A 19,374-nucleotide genomic window follows, 5' to 3' on the forward strand; every position below is an offset into this window, starting at 1 on the left:
TCCAGTTAAAATCTTTATGGACTTGCTGCCTACAAATGATACATAATAGAAATACATTATCAATATGATTAGTTGTGCAAAGTTCCACGCATTTTACTGGCACGTTAGAGATCTAGCTAACGGCTAATATTATTACATTTGCGTATATTTCGGTACAGCAGTTTTGTCAATATTTAACAAAGCTGTAAGATTTACGTAAATGTCAATAACGTTCTAACAATGGATCGACACAGATATGGCTGCTAATCTATCAGTCTGTCATTAAACAAAAAAACTATTCAGATGTAGTACGATATAGCGTTAATATTTGCTTGTAGCTCTATCATCAACGTTACTTAAAGTTAGTTAAACGTAGCTTCACGTCATATTCGAACATGGTAAGCTAACACTGGCTTGGTACTTACCATTTCAACACCTGGATAACTTTGTATAACTTTGATTGTAGGAGCCTAAAAACATAGCGTCGTATCGTTGTTTAGTCGCCAGTAAAAAGTATAAGTATCAAATGCGACAGCGATGAGTTTTGAATCTGCGTCACGTGCACAAGCTTCGCCAATCACAGCCCGGGACGGTCTTATTCTACGTTCAGTCGAGTCGACACGAGAAGCCCACACTGCGCCAAGCTGTTCTCCAAAACACTGCAGTCCATTTTCGCAAGACACATATTCAATTCAATTTATTTTTGTAAGGCCCAAAATCACAAATAACACGCTCATTGGTAATATAGCATGTAAATTAATGCAAATTTAATCAAACATTAAAATGACCCATTTACAGAGACTTTTATTTTACTTTATAGACAAACCACACATAATATGTTGCAAAACAAAAACGCAATGTTTATTATTGAAAAAAATCCAATGCTTGATTTGATCTTTTCCCTTTGGGACAACAACAACAGACTTCAGCATTTATCTTTTTAACAATATAAGAAGTGGAAATTAATTAGAATTTTTACAATTTACAAAATACATATTTCAAATGTATATCTTACAGCAAATTTAGAAAATGTACACATTTACTCTTTTGTGGTTTTCTTCAGCTTACTTTTGAGTTCAGACATCAATGGATTTCCAAAACTGTAGAAAACAAACCAGATATAGAAGTGAAACAGGAAATAGTTCTAAGCAATCTAAAGTATATGACATTTATACTTTTGTTTGTATTAAGAGTATTAAATAGATGACATTTACCCAGGGTGACTTGGAGGCATCCATTTAGGTCTTTGTTGTGAGTCCTCTTGTTTTAGTTTATCATCGTCCTCCTCCACTGGTTTTGTCTCCTATTAGTACCATCAAATGTGCAATTAAAATGTACACATTTAACAAACAAAAAATATTAAAACCTAACCATTCTCATACCCGAGTAGCTGTTTCAATTTCCTCTTCAGTTTTCTTAGTCTTTTTTAAAACAGGGAAACCAGTTCCAAGGCCTAAAAAACAAAACAAATGATACCATATTAATTATAGGCTGTGTTTGTTATATATCTTGACAATCAACTCTTGAACCTGGTAGTTTGACTCGGATGCCCAATCCGCTCATAGGAACACCAGCAGGAACATGCTCCAGATGTTTTGGAGGTGAGGGTTCAAGTGATGGTTTATGCAGCAATAAACGAAAATCTTTTGGTGGTCTAACGCTGGGATTTTTTACCGCAATTCTTGACTTTTGTGGAGTAAAGTCTAACTTGCCTACATCTGTCTGTAAAGAAAAAAAATATCAACCTTTATTTCACATGTAAACAACAGAATAGATTCAGGTTTGGACAAAGAAAATACCTTATCAATATCTTCCACTCTTTCAAACTCCTGCAACGCTTCCACTTTTGACTTCTCTTGTAAGGTCAGCTGACATCCTTCAGTTGGTGTTACAGTCATGTGCAGTGTATGTTCTATTTCAATTAGAGAATCAGATTGATCCTTTGTCAATAACTCAGATTCAGAGAGCATTTGTAATGTTGTAACTGGCTCATCATCGGTCTGAATTGAAAATGTACTGCCGTTTTGCATTACCAGACTCGATATAGACACTAGAACGTCGATATTTCGGGACGTTATAGCTTCTCCATCGTCATCTGTGCTTTCTAGTGTCGCATCTAAGCTCTCACTCCATGGTGTTTCTAACTCTGGTTCTGCTACGGAACATTCACTTAGGTCCTCAGATTTGCTAAATGTGCAACCTGCTGTCGGTAATTCTTGTTCATTGTGTTTGAGTGATGCCCCCTTGTCCAACGACTGTTCAAAAAATTCTGACTCAGCTGTAGATGAATATTCATTGACGTCGAATGCTATGCTTAACTCATGCATTGACTCTGCTTTCTCCTCTTCTGGCAGGTCACACTGACTGTCTTCACGCCCTTGGTCTTCTCCTCTCACTTCGAAGTCGCTCACCATCGAAGTCTGCTGGATCCACAAGTCAAGAATTTCATCCTCGATCACTTCGCCGCTCATCAGCTGCTCTAAAATACATCTCTGGTGTACATCTTCGACGGATAAAGCGTTTGCTGAGATGTCACGGTGGACAGCATCAGCAAGAACATTCGACACAATTGTAGAATCTTCATCTGAAGCTTGTAATCTCACGTTTTCACTTTTCACCGTCACGACTTGTTCCTCAAACGTAAACAAGCCGTCTTCTGTGTCCGAAAGACAGTCCATGCTTGCAGTTTGCGTCTCTGCTCCCTGTACGTTGCTTTCATTTTTAGATGTCGATTGATCCAAAAAGATATAATTCTGAAATTCTGTTGGACTGTCTTGGATGTCTGCACCATCCACAACGTCACAAGTTTCCCTCATTTCAAATTCAATCTCCCTCGCCTCTTCTTTTAGATCTTCCTCTTTCTCCTCCACATCTTCTTCTAAGACAAAAAAGCTTTCAAACGTCATGTCTGCTAGTCGGGTCGTCTCGGCAATATGCTCCTCCAAACTGTTCTTGACGAGTTCTGTTTCCATAAAATCTTCCAATCTGCCCTCTCCTTTGCCAGAGCCACTGTTTTGAAGACATTTTGCTTCTCCACACTCCGCCTCTTCTTGTAAAAGGGTGGTCTGGCTTTCCCTGCAATTTCCTTCTTCCAGGAACCTTTGTGTAGCACTTCCACTGTCGGACTCATTGTTGTAGTCAGGAACTTCCTCACTACTTTCCTTAAATGAATATGCACGCTCTTTCCCTTCCCACTCGCCCATGGGGATATTTTTAAGTGCACTGGCAGGTTCCTGTGTAAACCCTCCTTCATTTTTGATTGCAACGCAAAACTTTCCCATGGAACGGTCGATTTCTTTGGAGACTTCAACAGGATCTGCTGTATCAGAAATGCCTTCGAGAGCTAAATCAAATCTAGAAGAGTGTGTTTCTAGACCAGCTTCAATATTGCGCGTTAAATCTTCTGTTATAGAATTATTCTTGTCACTTTCTTTTTCCATAATATCTTGTTCCGGTTTGCTAGGCGTCTTATTTTCGGCGTCATCATATCCAGATTCCTCGTTCCTATCAATGGCCGTGTGTTCTTCCTGTTCGCTCGTGCATGGCTCACCCTCTTGTATAATGAGAGTGTCATCGGTGCCCAGTACGTCATAACACAGTATTCTCAAAGGTTCTATCTCCAAAACCAAATCATCTTTCTTTGCATCTTCCACTTCTTCAGAGCCGCTTTCATCATCGGCCGTTCCCAAAGTATATGTATTTTGTTGAGTCATATCTTGATCGATATTTAGGGCTGGACGTGCTACCGTTGAATTGTCTCCATCCACATTATCGAGTGTTGCGTTTAGGTTTGTCATCGCGACGTCATTTTCTGCAATTGCATTTTGGTCTTTCTTAAATTCTTTTTTGCCATTTTGCGGTTCAAGATTTGCAGATTCATCACTTGTATAAGCCACCGTGAGCTCGTGTTTGACCTGACTTTCATCCTCCTCCGGTACAACGACATAATTGTTATTATCAGCCATTGGAGACTCAACACTAGACAGTCTTTCCAGGCAATTCAAGCTGGGATTTTCTTCCATGTCCGGGTTATTCTGCATCACGACCGCATCATCTTTTTTGCCTTCATAACTTTCCCTATTGTCATCCTGTCGGCTCATATCATCCAAAACCAAAGAAAAATGTAATTTATTCATATCTTCTTTGTACATCTCATTCAAATCCTCGTCGCTTCCGTCCGTCACCTCAATTGTCATCTCTATTTCATTGTGTTGCTCTTCATCAATCATAATCTTTACTTTATTTTCTTCCTCTCCCTTCATTGCATTTGTGTCGTCATCATCATATTTAACAGATTCTTCAGTATTGTCACACTCTACATGTTCCAGTTTCTCCTCCAAAGCCATATTGTCACTTTGTTTTCCATCACGTCGTTCACAAGGCTCTTGTTCAGCCGTTCTTGTGTCTAATTCGCTAGCGATTCCTGCCTCCACAACCAAATTAGGTTTTTTAAGTTCATTGAAACTTTCATTTGGTTGCTCTTTGGTTTGTGGTTTGTCAGCCTTCCTGTCAGATGCCTCTATGTCTATATTTATAATTTCCTCCGCACTGTTAACGAGTATCATTGGCATCGGCTCTTCGGCTTTCATTGTTATGTCACCGCTTTGGTCATGGTTGTTCATTGCTGTTAAAGTAACGGGCAGGTGAGCAGCAACATCGATCCCCGTTTCTATCTCTTCCTCTCTTACACCATCTTCTCTCTCACTTATTTTCTCATCCTCTTCGACTACGTCCTGCCTCTTTTCTGTTTGCAGCTCTGATCCCGAGTCCCAAAAAGCTACAGGCCGCGTAGAGCCAACAGAGGAAACGGGAACAAAAACCTCTTCTCCCTCCTCAGTTGCAGTAGAGAAGTTGTCTCTTTCATGACGGCTGTCCAATAGCTCATCATTAACAGAGTTGGTGCTGTTTGTGTCATTTATTTCAGTGCCAGGAGGTTCTGGTCTGAGAAATCTGCCCACAATATCTGTTATGTAGTTCTGTGGAGAGAAAAAGAATTCAGAAAAGCAGTTTACAATCATCATTTACTGGAATAAATACTTCTGTGTTTTAAATTATGTCCTGTATTTTAATTTGGAGCACACATTTGGAAGTTATTGTTATATATGTTGAGAAGCCATCAGTCAATAATGGCTCACAGACATCATTAAATCCACATCTCGTAACTTCTCGTATTTTAAACTAAAATAAAAGCATGTTTTCATTGGACTGAAAAACATAGAAACACATGCATCCTTAATGTGAGCGCGCTTGCATCTCCACAAACCTGACTCCACCTGCTTGTCTTCATGGAAAAGTTGTTTCAATGGCCAGTATTTACTCAAACTGTTGTACATGTAAGGCCCTCTGCAGTTTGAGTATTTTGTTTATTTAGAGATGAATCTAACAATGCTTTGGGGATTATTTGGAACTACTTTATCCATGGCTTAAGTCTCATTTTGCGTCATGTTTAGTCCTACTTTAGGTCTGATAGTTTCGATCTGGTTTACATCTGGTGGTTCTCGGAAATCCAAAGAATATCTTCGATGGGACTTAGTGTTAAAAGGTTGAGAAGCCTTTGGGATTCATTTCACATTATGTCATGTTCAGAAATATGGTTTTAACTTTCTATTTACACAAAATCGTGCGGATGAGACCTCCAGAAAGTTATGCCGTGCTGCTTTATGCCGTGCTGCTTTAAATGGGCCACAGTTGGAATCATTTCTGAATGACACATTGCACACATAATACAACATAAGCCCACTGTCATATTTAGATAGTTTGCGCAGTAATATCATCCAAATGGGAATGTCTCCCTCTAGCGGGCAAAAGGAAACTAAACACAATTATAACAAATTTCAAACTAGTTCAATTTCAAACGCAATGCCGTGTTTGGTTACTATAGTTTTGGATTTAACATAGATCCATACCATTTCTGACCAGAATAAAGGCAAATGTATACTTATTTTTTGTGGATAAGAAAAGGGAGATGAAAATACTTCACCCAATATATCTTAATTAGGTAGCTTAAATTTAATTAGGTGGCTTATAACTTGTATATTTAATGTGTTGCTGCTCAGCTCACCCAGAAAGTCCAAAAAGTCCTCCCAGCCCCGGGGCCGCCTGGATCGTCCATGCCTCTTCTTCTGCGCCGCAAACGGAAGATAACAACAACAACAAGGCTAACTCAACTTTGCGAGCTAAACTTTGGGAGTTAACTGCTAAAAGATGATTGTCTTAGCGATGCAAAAGGCGAGACGATGGTGAGATCATTAGCAGGCTCAGCTGAGTTCCTCGTTATGACATGTCCGGGTGAAACTTGTATGATTTGATGAGGAAGAGAAGTGTCGCTTCATCATCATCATCACACTCATGGAGCTCGAATACATCATCACGCTTCTATTGCTGTACACTCACATAATTAAGGTCGAGATATATATTTTTAGATGAATTAATCAACCATTATTCTTTGTTTTGATAGGTATTGCTATATGTTTCAAACGTTTCTCAATTTTAATACTCTTTTAAATTATTTTACCTATGACAAGTTGGCCTACTCAAACACTAAAATGCAGTTAAGATATTTTGAATTTTGCCATCAATTACGAAAATGTTATCACATAATGGCATATTTTTTAGGTTCACTAGGAAATTACACAGCAAACACTGGGCAAAAAGTCATCTGTCACATTTTTTTTTCATTTGACAAATACAAATATCAAAAAGCTGTTTCTATGTGTTGACTATTTTCAACGTTTTCTCCACAAATACCGTCTCGATTGGTGTAAAACTAGCTGTACAACAGGTATAAATACACCCAATGCAGTCAAAAATTTGAAAATTGTGAAAACTTTGTCATACTTTCTTACAGCGGTGATTCCTCCTCATTAGTTTCCTCAAAGTTGTATTTTGATTGATTCCTGCATGTTTGGATAATCCTGTACTGTCCTGCAACTGAGGCTTGAGTGCTCAGAAAATTCCTGTTTTCATCCCCTGTTCCTGTTTCACATCCCTGTACTTAGTGGGATTATTTAAGAGAAAATTGAGACTTGAGTGATACACGTAGAGTTCTAAAATGTCACATAGCCCCTTTACGGTAAAGTGTTACTTCAGGAAGTCAGGAAGTCAATGAACCTGTTTCTATCATTAAGCTGTTTTGGATCAGTGTTTACATTAAGCAAAATTTAAAATGGTGTTATAGTTAAATTCTACGAACCAGAAAACCCCCCAGATATGTCTCCTTTAAGATGCACTATGTAATTGCTTGTCTCTATGGAGTTGTTATTGCTTTGCCTAGAAAGTTCCACAGCATGGCATTTAACTTCGCTATCTCCATGGAGACACCACCAGGCCAGGTTACAGGTTAGATCTGTGGAGAGGGGAATTTGGGAATGTTTTTGAAGGGCATATTTGAGCAATATAAACACCTGTAAATTACTAAAGGGAAGATAGGCAAGTTTAATACCATGCTGTGGAATATTCAAGGGAAGCAGAATTTAGTTTTGAAATCTCCAGTCACGTCTATTGTTACCATATTTCACCATGTTCTCAGGAAGTTACAAAACATTTGAATTTATTCTTATGTTAGCTAAGTTTACTATTAATTTCCACCATGCACAGCATCTATTTGACTAAGCCTATCGTGGGCTGAGTGCAAAATGGAAAAAACAGAAGTCATGAAGTCTGAAATGAGAAGTTGTTTCAGGGTTGTGGTTGACCAATAACTGACTTTAGATCGGGGTGTTTAGTATGTGAACAACTGCAAATAAAATGCACCACGATTCAGGCTACAGTTTATTTGCAAATGAGAATAAAGAATAATAATACAAAAATACAGCTTAACATTTTTAAAAATCATGATATTGGAAATGGCGATTAGACAAGAGGAGGTAATAAATAGGGCGTGTAACAATATTAAAATGAAAAGATAAAACACTAAATGTCAGACCTAATCTTTTAGAAATACCAAACAATAACGCTTCTGACGTGAGGGCTATCACATTGATGAAGACATTTCCTCATTTGGTTCTGAAAAAGAAGAAACATGATAAGTTGAAGAGGAACTTGATATTCTGTGGATATTGCTGCAGAGTTGTTAGTTGTGTCACCTGTCCAGCTTCTGTACACAGGAAGCTTGAGTGCAGGGTGTGAAACCTCCACACACACACGCAGGCGCTCCCTCTCAACCTCCCGAGGGCCGCTGACTGTCAGGCTCACTCTGTTGATGTGCAACGCGCCCGGGTCCAGCTCGTCTTTATCAGTGTCTTCATCCAAATCAGACTTTGTGTCGTCGTCTTGACTTATGTTGTTGTTCTCTCCATCAGCTTTCTCATCGATGTACTTTATGCCCTCAGTGTGGGGGTCTGTGACCGCCGCATCAGTTTCTGTGACGTCAAAAATGGACAAATTAACACTATGTTCGGCTTGAATTGAATTTTTTGTGGAAGTTTACATTTAATCCCTAAATTAGGTATGTTAAGAGACTAGTATTGACACCATAGTGAAATCTCAAACTTTACTTTGATACTAAGAAATAGTTTTGATACTACTACTAAACCACAATGATGATTTAAAAAGTGTTTTTTTAAGACAATAGACTATAATTTTGGTGGCCTTGCACTAGTTCTGATAAAGCTCAAGATCATCATATTTTTTTGACAACCCTACAAGATAAATTATAAAAAAGATTAAGTTCCTACAGATTTCCTTGTTTGAAGAATTTTATTTGATACAATATTTGGAGGATTTTTTTTTTTTTTTACCTCGTTAATTAATTTGACCATGTTACCAGATAAGATGAACATTAGACTATGGTCTTCTCATCTATTGTGGAGCTAGTTATGGTGCTGTGTGCTGTGCACTGTATAAAAGACATTTACTTATCGCATGTCCGTCTCTTCGCTTCTTTTCGGGCAGGCTCTGTGGACCTGTGGATCTTTCCAGCGCACACACACTTTTCAGTTCCCTCTGTCCATTATCTCCAATATCTTCTGTCTCATAAGATACCAGTGGTAAGAATGTAGCGCCCCCTGCTGCCCACACTAACTTGGCTTTGGGATGTCCCCCCTTCAGGAGGAGGGAGAAAACCCCCACGCCTTCACTGGTCCAGCACACAGAAATTGATGGAGGAATATACGGAGCCCCTGTGGAAAGTTGAATCATAAAAGGTGAGTAAAATTGTATTTTAAACTTTAAAGTGTTTTAAACGTGTCATACCAGAGTCAACATTTCTCCACAGTTTCTCGATGGGCTCTGGCAGTGAACAGTGCCGTACTCTGCAGATGATCCCGGCTTCTCTCTGCTGCTTGTCCTGACTGGTTGGTCTTCTCAGAGTGGCTGTGGCTTTATAGAGATGAGGCTGAGTTTGCAAAGGACCAAAAAACTCTCCCCCTTTGACTAGCTCCTCCTCACGGTCGTCCTGCAGGCCTTCCCTCATTTTCAGCCACACCACAGACACATTTGGCGGGTAGAAGTTGGAGATTTCACATCCCAGGGTTATGCTTTGGTCTGACTTAATGGTACTGATGATTTCGGACACACGTGGTCTCTTTATAAAGCCTTTTGGAAAAAATACATGTCAATATTTGATCAAAACACATCAATTTACTGTTACAAAGTGGGTTTACAGTATTTATACTATTCAAGATTATATGGAAATAGTTATATTGACTGTATTATGTTTATGCTCTTTTGCGTTTTAGAACAGATACAGATAATACAAAAAAACAGTACAATATCCTTTTTTGGCTATGTTGCCCACCCCTTATTTAAAAGTGCACTATGTAACTTTTCCGGTGTAGCGTCCTCCACCTGCTTCTCTAAATGGAAATGTTATTAAATGCCTGATTAGGTATGTCAAGGTTAATCGGTTAATCAATAATTGTGACTATTAAGGTCACATTATAATCGTACAAACTAAGAAAATAATAAACAAGATCTATTTAGAAGCAAAAACATGTTATTTCTTTTCAATCTATACAACAATAAAGTAAGCCTGAATGTAAAAAGACTGTTTATGTTAAAAGCAAGTGGCAGATCCTTCCAACAGAAAAGTTACACCTTTAATTTATCTTTCTGTGCTTTCATCAATCCTCTTGTTTCTCACCTCTTGTCTCCCGGGTTACAGGTTGCTTCAGTGCAATGTGATGAACACTGACCCATACTTTGGTGCTGCCCTTCTCCAGCTCAGAGCGGGGGAGCTTGCACTGACTGTACGCAGAAAAGAAGCCTTCAGAGTTGGGGCGAGGAGAGGACGACGCCTGGGAGGCCACGGGGCTCAGCTCGCCGCCTTGACAGAACCAGCGGAAAGTGATGACATCCGGATGGAAATGTGAGGCACGCACTGTCATGCTGATCACGTCTGAAACACACAAATCCTACTGTGTTTGAATAGAATATGAAGAATATGATCATCACTGGCACATAACTTTCTTTTTGCATTCTTAATGGCCTAGATTTGGAGAGATTCAAACAAAGACAAGATGCGTTAACGCTTAGACCCCAGCAGGGTATGATGAGTGATGAGGAGGGGTGCAGAGCAGGATATGAGATAAGAATCTTAGGAAAAAAAATCAACTAAACAAAGAAGATGCTGGGGTGGAGGAGGTTTTTTTTTAATGGACATCATTTATTTCATTACCTTATACATACTTATATACTCACATATCCGCGTACTTATGTTTACTTACCTCAATGCAATGCAGAGAATAATGGGGAATGTGCTAAAGAACTGTGACCATAAACAATCTTTTGACTTTCGTACCAGCAGAGGTCAGCTTTACCTCACTTTCTGAACGGACCTCACCTGGATCGTTTGGCGTCTCCGACAGTTGGATTTCAGAAACGTCCGGAACAGCTAGAAAGAGAACAAAACACAGTCAGTTAAAAAGACAACGCACCCTCGATCACTCAAAGCCAAGTCTCTCACAGAGAATGGTGAATTTCTCTGACACCCTTTCTTCCACTATCTTGTCTTTTCCAACGTAGGACACCTGGCACTTGAAGACCGCTCCCTTGTGGATGGAGATCTGCGGGACGAAGGTGAGTGCAGAGATGAGCTGCTGGATGCTGCTCTTGGATGAGTGAAGCGGGGCCTGGGTGTGCAGTTTGTAGTAACCCATCTCGGCGCTAGAAGGCAGAAGCGGGCCCTTTTCTGATGCTGGGGAGGTGAGCGTTAAACCATAGGGAAGATGGATGGTGGTTAGAGGGGTATAGAGGCAGTTAAAGTTAGTTTTCTGTGGAGCTTTAAGTGTTAGAGACATCAACATGACAGACAAAATATATTAGTTTCAGGAGCTTTATGATGTACAATCCTCAGTCTGTGATGCTGTTGAATAGTACCTGTTATGGAGGTGTCAAAGATGGGGGTGTCATTGAGAAACCATGCAGTTTGGACCCGGTCGACCCTCCTTCCCTCAACGCTAATGGTGACTCTGCCCTTTTGGCCCACAATCACACGAGGAGGCAAAATAATCCCTGAGATGCTTAATGATTTTTTTTTTTCTGGACACCAACATCAAAAGAAGACAGAAAATTAAAAGTGAGGCAAAAAAGAATATGAACTAAATATATTACTTTAAAAAAAATATTTAGTTTGATAAGCCATATCTCACTTTATTCACTCCGGTTATTATTTTTTCAATATAACAGTAAAGGATCAAAAAAGCTATTTGTTCAATAACAACAGATAGGAATAAAAAGAAAAAAAACTGACCATCTCTTCTCCTCCAAGAAAATCCAAAACAAAGTAGAAAAACCAGAACAAGTGAAATGACCATCAGTGCCACAGATGCTTTGGCAGATTTAGTCAGAACAGGAGAGTCATCTGTAGGTGAGATGTAGTTAGGACATTGTGTTTTGTTGACATTTAGTTACTGGTTTGGGGACATGTTTGTTACCTTGGCAATCAAGTTGGTCCAGATTCTCCGAGGCTTTTGTTCCCTGTAACACTCCGGGCTGATTTACCGTACACTCCACCTCCCCACCCTGCTGCCTCTGCGTTGGGCTTAATGTATAAAAACGTCTTGTTGTGTAAGTCCCATCTGGATTTTGGTCTATTGTGGGGTGTTCGGGCATGGAAGTACCATTTTGAAGCCAGGTTACTGACACTTCTTCGGGGTAGAAACTTTCAATGTCACAGTAGATTGTCAGAGGATTTTTGCTGGAGGACGAGGGCACAGCTGACATTCTTACAGCAGGAATGTCTTAACAAAGATAAATGGATGTCAGAAGTACTTGCATAATGCTCATTAAAATACCATACATTCTTTAAACTTACAAGAGATATTCAGTTTAAACTGAACTTGTTGTTCCACACCACTATGCAACACTTTACAGCCAAAGGTGACATTTTGGTCATCTCTGGAAGGCCAAATAGTCAGATTCCCGTCAGCCCTGTAGTAGCCATCAGAAGTCTCTTCACCTTCAATTTGGTGCGGTTGCTGGAGCTCTTGTCCGTTTTTCGTCCAGGACAAATAGATGGGAGGAGGATAATAATCAAATACACTGCATTTTAGGTGGCTTTCTCTCTCCAGAGCGACCCATTGCTGAGGAATGTCCAAAGTGGGAGATGCTAGGAAAAGAGTGACAATAGCAATAGTTCAATCAATCTAATAATAAAATCAATTCAGAATTCAATTAAGATAAACAAATAACTTTGTGAGCCTATTTTTGAATTCTTCTGTAGAATTAGAGTGTTTGAATAAGATTTTAGAAAGAGATTATATGAATGTTGTATTGAGAAGTGAGTGAGGCCTTTGTTTAAAATGTTCAGTGTAAAAAATATGAGTACTATTCCATTATGATTTCACATTTAGGAAATGTCCAAGCAATTACAGTCTACATTTGACTTTGTTACAACTGAACATCTGCTTTGCATATACTCACCCACGATATTGAAGGTAACATTATCCTCGTGCAGCTGTGTGGCGTTGTAGATGACTGTGCATTCATACACTCCCTGCTGGATGAGACTGGCCTTTAAAATGGTCAGTGAGAAGTCTCCTTTGACAAAGTCTGTCACATCCCATCTGAAACCCTCTTTTATTTGGGACACAGACTCTCCGAATGAGGCAATTTCAGAGCCATTTTTCACCCAGCTTGCTTGAATAAAAGACTCGTTTATCTTGTCCTTTATAAAAGCAGGAAACGTTGCGTTGCATGGAAGAGTTGTGACCGTGTTTGGGCTGGCCTGGATTTCAGCTGCAGATGCTGTAATGTAAAAATATAGAACCATAAAAGTGTTTTACCCATTATAAACTATCACAAAGACTAATAAGCTAACATAAACTAAATTGCCTTGGTCAAGTTTGTTAGTTCAAGTTGCATCCTTTATACATTTCAGTTGACATGGGCCAAAGGTATAATATAATCTTTCATTTTGTCCTTTTCAAATGGTAATCTTAACTATGGCACCTTGAGACAGTCCAAATAAAAGGCCTTTCAATCTGGTCTATTCACACAATGAGCTTAATTAGTAACCAGCTCAATAAACACTTGTGGCCAGGTAAAGAGCTAAGGCTGTGGAAAGTTTTCAGTTCATGTGTTTTACTTTCTGATTGACAGACAATGCAGGTGGTTGAGGAAAGAGGATATTGCCAATAACTGGTTCTACCAGCGAAGTCTGGCTAATACAAATAACAAAAGCTTTGTCTATGGTCGGATACCTATAATTAATTTCTTCCTATTCTGTTTTTTCCCCACACGTGATTGATTCAGAGAATAATAAAACAGAACAAGCAAACAAAAACACACAACAGTGTTGACATAAATATACAGCAAATTATAAATTAAACAAGAAAAGGTCTTCCTTATTTCTCACAAGTGCATAGAAATGCTCAGCAGGATGACCAATAATCAACTTTCACTTGCAGCACTGGTCATACTGGGAATTATGTTTCCAAGACAAATGATCTCTCTAAAAAACTATTGTAAGTGCTGCTGATGTCAACATGCTGTGTGTTGGGAAAAAAAAAGCTCCCTCTCAACAATGCAATTCAACCATGGCCCAGGAACTACCTTTAACAACAATAAAAGCTGTGTTAGGCCAGTGTCTCACAAAACTATCATAGCAACTGTAATGTTATGTTATAAAGTTGAACCAGTACTCACCACATTTAATGACAGCCAAGGCGACGCTGAAAATGAGGACTTTACACCCCATGTCCAGGCTTGTGTTTAATCCTTATCACTCGGCCTTTTCCCCTTCTTATATAGAGCTAAGAGGTGATGGTGGGCGGGTTTGTCTCACCCGATTGTAAATAAGAAATATGGACCCTGTGCTTGGAAGGAGGCCCCTGATAATAAACGATCCAGTGGGAGAGGAAACAGAAAAGGAGATGTGCCCGGACGCACAAATGAAGAAAAAGCGGTTACTTAAAATTCAGACGGGACTCTGTCCAAGGTTTGGGGGAACTACTTTACATTGGCGCAGTGTTGCCATGAACAAACGGACAGGGTGATCCCACTGAGCTAGTGTGGGCAAACAGTGAGGCGTGACTATGGTTCTTTTCTGTAAGCACACTGTGCCATTTAGTTGGAAATAAGATGTGAACGAATATTCTAAATGATAGAATTTAGCTGCTTTTGTGAATGCTTTCTAACTCCCTTTGGCCATTATTGGGCACTTTGATTGCAGTTAATCTTTAGCCAGAACAAATACGTGTAGTTAAGCTGAAAATGGCCATATGTGTGAGTGTCATTAACCTTATTATTGGTTGTTGAAGTTCTTTGACAAAGCTTTGAATGAGAAGATCAAGAGGTAATTCTCACAGAAGATTACACGCAGTGTAAACAAACATCAAACATTGGCTTTTGTGTTGTTCTCATGCCTCTCATAACACGCCTTCCCTTAGTAGACACACTCAACTTGAGAAGTCAACTTGAGTAATGCTTTTCTAAGATGTGTTTGTTTTCGATGCTTTGTCCATGTGCTTTGGTTTCACAGGTTTTCTTTTGTTTCATTATTGACATTTGAGAGCTTTGATCCAGTTGAAAGATTAACTTCTCTTTAAATATTTTTTTTTTTTTTTGCTGGGGTAACAAAGAAATAACTCTGTGAGCATGACAGTTGTCATGCTCCTGTTCCTGTTGTGGGGGACTTTTGGAATTTTCTTTTTGGATGTGATCTAAAGAAGTTTGGTCACATTCCACAGTAGAAGTAAATATTCCACAGTCCAAAGTTTCCTTCTCACTGTCTTGCAGTGTTGGCCTGAAATAATTATTTTGTTTTGTAATGATTCTGGACCGGTTTGTGTTATTCTGTGTGAGAAGGCGTGGTCGGAGGCGGCACTGACAGAGGTCATAAAGGAACGTTAAACAAACTTTGATGTCAGTGCTACACTATGGCGCTATCAACAATATGGATGTTCCTTATTTTACTTACACAGAATATAGGTACTTTTTAATTCACAATTTTTACTGTAATGTTATTTTATTCATGTCAACGTATTTCTATCAATATGAGGTTTTTATGTCTGTCCATCTCAATTTTAAAAGTACTGACACTTGTTTGCTTCTGTTCAACAGGCTTAAATGGCCAGGGTAAGTTGTTTTTTATTTTTTTAACACAAACTGCTTATTACTTAAATTGCTTACAATTGAATGAGGTAATGGTAATCAAATGGTTAAAGACTAACTTAATATGATCAGAATGCGGAGAGGCTCCTTTGAACACACGGATAGTCGGAGGTGAAAATGCCACTGCAGGAGCCTGGCCGTGGCAGGTCAGCATACACTACAGCGGGGCCCACATTTGTGGAGGAACCATCATCAACACACAGTGGGTGTTGACAGCAGCTCACTGTATTGTATCGTAAGTTATATTTTCATACATGCACTGTATTACAGATGTCAATGTCATTTTTTTGGTTAGGATTATTGGAAGAATAAAAGTTGTAATTTTACATTTTACAAAAAAGTATAATAATTACAGTGATTTAACACATTTGACACATACCCATATCTAGGCTTTATTATGTTACCATTTTTGCTAAATCTTGACTTTTTATTTTGATATTATTTAAGCAGATAAATTACTTTGGGAGAAGAGATAACATTTAACTCAGATATTGTAGTAATTTTCACAAAAATAAATACATTATAAAATAAATTATAAAAAATATATTTCTTGAAACGTACATTTCTCTACACATTCTTCTCTAGACCTTCTCTAGCTCTCTATCGTCTGTATTTTGGGAAACAAACACAGAAAGGTTCAAATCCCAATGAAGTGGACAGGGAGGTGTCTCAGATCGAAGTTCATCCAGACTACAACAGAACAACAATCGACAATGACATTGCCCTGATGAAACTCAGCAGCCTCATCACTTACAGCAACTACATCAGACCTGTGTGCCTCGCTGCCAGCTCCAGCCTCTTCCATAACGACACCAAATGCTGGGGCACAGGCTGGGGCCGCCTTTCCAAAGATGATAATTGTCCCACTACTGGATAATATAGTTGGAAAGTTAATGCACAGATCATTTACATAATCTTTTTTGTTTCACAGAACCTTTGGTCGCCCATGACATACTACAACAAGTTCAAATTCCTGTGATTGGAAAAAGTATGTGTTCTTGTTACTACAATTTGGTTCAAGGTGCCAATATCACATCCAACATGCTGTGTGCCGGTGAACTCGGGAAAGGAATTTGCCAGGTCTGATTTCAAAATGTGTTTTTCTGCGTTTACTGTATTTAACCATGCTTATTTCTTCAGGGTGACTCAGGTGGGCCTGTGCAGTGTAAACAAGGCTCAAAGTGGATCCAGGCTGGGATAGCCAGTTTTGGCATCCCCTGTGCCATCGGTTTTCCAGAAGTCTTTGCCAGAGTCTCTGAATTTCAGTCCTGGATCACAGGTCATGTGGGCGGTGCAAACGTTAAATTTGTGGAGTTCACCTCCAGTGGCACTGACCCAGACAGCAGCTTTGTGTGTCCCACATTCACTTCTAACACTTCCACAACTACAGCTCCTCCAAACAGGGCCTCGTCATCAGAGTTGACATTCACTGCCTTTGTCTCAACAATTTTAATGCTGCATCTTTTGTTCTCCTAGGACCCAAAAAATATTATTTGTTATTTGGGCTGATTGGGACAAGTGTGGGAAGACATCTGTAAAACAAAGTAAAACAACACACTCAGAATATTCTAAACTTTTAAAAACGTCTCTCACCGTAAGTGGCAGTATAATGACCTCAAATGTGAACACAACTCTGTAAAGAAAAACATATAATTGTGGTTTAGACAATCCAAAATGGGTGACGCTAGGTCCTGTGAGGCTACAGTTTCTTTAGAAAGCATCAAACAACTAGATAAAGATAGATAAATATCCAATTAAGTTATTTTATCTACATTCATTCATATTGACATAACCTGATCACCTGTATTAAAAAAAACCTTGAATAACATTGTAACAGTGTGTGCATGATTTATTATTTTTCCTTATAAACTTGCTGCACATTCATGATTGTGCACTGTATTGATCAGGTGGATATTTTATTTTGGTCATTTGGTTTGGAATTTGAGTATATTTTTGGTCTGTGGTGAATAATGCCACGTCTGATAAGGGAATCCTTCAGGCTCGGGTCCAGACCAAACTGACTAAGGGTGCATCCGAGTTTCACAAGGGCACTAAGCCATTCGATTCCATTAAGTGTCATTTTTTTATGTGTCTCAAATGTGAGTGCAAACACTTTTAAATGCGTGTGGACCCCTGTAGACCTCGGCTTGGACTCCTTTACCTGTTCAGACCTCTTAAGCAGAACTGTGTATCCGCAAATGTTGCAACCGATGTTCAGCTTTTGTGTCACCGCCTGATTTAAATATCTGTTAAGTGAAGTATGTACAATTATTAATTTGCTTTTTCTTTTTTAAATTAGGCCTACTGTTTTTTGTTACAACCCTCTGTCAGAGAATAATATTGCATTGTCTGTTTTTCACATTTTAGAGTGACATTTATAGAACAATCCATTGCATCCTTAAAGGAGTACAAGGTAACATTTTGGCTGTATTAAACATCTTTGTAAGTCATTGTTAAATATGTATTTTGGGGCAATTGAAGTGTCCGGCGGCAAAACCAGCTTTAAAACATTTGTCGACGTTGACCTGAAGACTCTTCTGAAAAACCTCTGCTCTTTTTTATATATATGGCAATGTTTTGTATGTGATTTTACCGTTTTATTTCAAGAAAGAAAGAAAGAAAAAGAAAGAAAAGAAACAAGGGAACGAGCCAAGGTTTACTTTAAAACAGGGGTCCCCAACCTTTTTTGCACCACGGACCGGCAAAATGTAGGTTTTGTTTTCACGGACCGGTGTGCCAGTTTATGTCGCGGTCAGGTTAATTTGTACGGAGGTGGGCGGGGCTTAGGCTTCCATTCGATTCAGCTCGGAAGGCGCGTATGTACCATGCATGGATCTATTATAATATCATGTACCATGGTATGTACATTATTAAAGGCGCAATGGACGATTTTTCGGTGATTTGAGAACGCAGGCGGAAGAGCGCATGCGCTCTCCCCCGTGCGGACTGATACAACACACACGTGCGTTTGTTTATTAGCGCGACGGATCCATCGCATCTCTCGTCTCCTGTAGATTTCTGTCCACTTCTGCGTCAGCTCGAACTGTCTTTCTCCGTCTTCATTTTGCCCCGTACACTGAGGGAACTATATTATGATAGATCAATGCGCTTAGGCACGTGGAAACGTGGGGACGAACCGCACGCGGCTGCAGGTGAGCGGTAGGTGCGTTTTATGATTGATACGTGGCAAGACTAATCGGCCGTCCACGCCACGAGGAAATACTTAGATTTGTGCCAAAAAAAATCGTCCATTCAACCTTTAAGTGTACCTTTCCAAAAGATCTGAATTGGAGTAACATAATGTACAGTTACACGTGTCCTCACTGTTCTTCTGACTAGTGGAAGCTCATCACATAAATATGGCAAAAATAAGTGCATAAAAATTACGACTCACCACACGCTGAATGAGTGGGAGCCCTGCGCTTATTTCTCTGCAATGAGACGGTCCCATCTTTAGTGATGGAGACAATGACACCCGCAGTGTGTTTAAGTCCAGTTCGCTCCGTAGTTTTGTCTTTTTGCCGTCACGGCGCGGGAAGTAGCGCTCAAACTCTTGTAAAAGTAAAAACAGGTGATCATGTAGCAGTTGCAGAATGCTGGCCGAGGTGACGTGTCCAAAATCCCCGCTGGCTCCTCGTCTGCTCCTCACTTGGTCTTTTCCCCTTTGCAAAAATGCTCTTAAAAGACTTTTGTTTTTCACTCATTTTCGTGAGCTTTTGGTTCTACTTTTGGGCAGCGCGTTTGATGCGACGCATCCGCGATGACGTATCATGTATAATGCACGTATCAGTTATGTTCTCACGCAGGACAAGAGCAGAGATATAATATACTTGCCATTATATT

General features: G+C 39.5%; 3 protein-coding genes across 4 annotated transcripts; 1 reads left to right on the forward strand and 2 right to left on the reverse strand.

Annotated features, from left to right (window-relative positions):
• Positions 1 to 793: 793 nt before the first annotated feature.
• Positions 794 to 6,296, reverse strand: LOC140369248 (uncharacterized). Its single transcript, XM_072456521.1, has 6 exons — positions 6,041 to 6,296; positions 1,779 to 4,955; positions 1,509 to 1,701; positions 1,362 to 1,432; positions 1,194 to 1,282; positions 794 to 1,079 (listed from the first exon to the last, which is right to left on the reverse strand). The coding sequence occupies exons 1-6, from the start codon at positions 6,089 to 6,091 to the stop codon at positions 1,019 to 1,021; spliced, it is 3,642 nt and encodes a 1,213-aa protein (XP_072312622.1). The 5' UTR covers positions 6,092 to 6,296; the 3' UTR covers positions 794 to 1,018.
• A 1,440-nt stretch (positions 6,297 to 7,736) lies between these two features.
• On the reverse strand, positions 7,737 to 14,286 carry LOC140369071 (uncharacterized). Of its 2 annotated transcripts, none has more exons than XM_072456299.1 (13): positions 14,065 to 14,286; positions 12,841 to 13,164; positions 12,233 to 12,526; positions 11,853 to 12,158; positions 11,669 to 11,779; positions 11,296 to 11,457; positions 10,883 to 11,113; positions 10,760 to 10,810; positions 10,061 to 10,315; positions 9,172 to 9,513; positions 8,835 to 9,098; positions 8,064 to 8,339; positions 7,737 to 7,983 (listed from the first exon to the last, which is right to left on the reverse strand). In XM_072456299.1, the coding sequence occupies exons 1-13, from the start codon at positions 14,114 to 14,116 to the stop codon at positions 7,952 to 7,954; spliced, it is 2,700 nt and encodes an 899-aa protein (XP_072312400.1). In that variant the 5' UTR covers positions 14,117 to 14,286; the 3' UTR covers positions 7,737 to 7,951. The 2 variants fall into 2 exon arrangements, with proteins under 2 accessions (XP_072312400.1, XP_072312399.1); XM_072456298.1 differs by having other exon boundaries at positions 10,883 to 11,197; positions 14,065 to 14,285.
• Positions 14,287 to 15,413: 1,127 nt separating this feature from the next.
• On the forward strand, positions 15,414 to 17,231 carry LOC140368757 (chymotrypsin-like protease CTRL-1). Its single transcript, XM_072455818.1, is given in 5 exon segments — positions 15,414 to 15,495; positions 15,604 to 15,766; positions 16,117 to 16,391; positions 16,463 to 16,611; positions 16,672 to 17,231. Coding segments are annotated over 5 exon segments (1,005 nt in total). The 3' UTR covers positions 17,008 to 17,231.
• The last annotated feature ends 2,143 nt before the right edge of the window (positions 17,232 to 19,374 follow it).

The sequence above is a fragment of the Eucyclogobius newberryi genome, unplaced genomic scaffold, assembly GCF_026437365.1.
Source record: "Eucyclogobius newberryi isolate DKJ021-1_F unplaced genomic scaffold, fEucNew1.0.hap1 SCAF_20, whole genome shotgun sequence".
Lineage (NCBI taxonomy): Eukaryota > Metazoa > Chordata > Actinopteri > Gobiiformes > Gobiidae > Eucyclogobius > Eucyclogobius newberryi.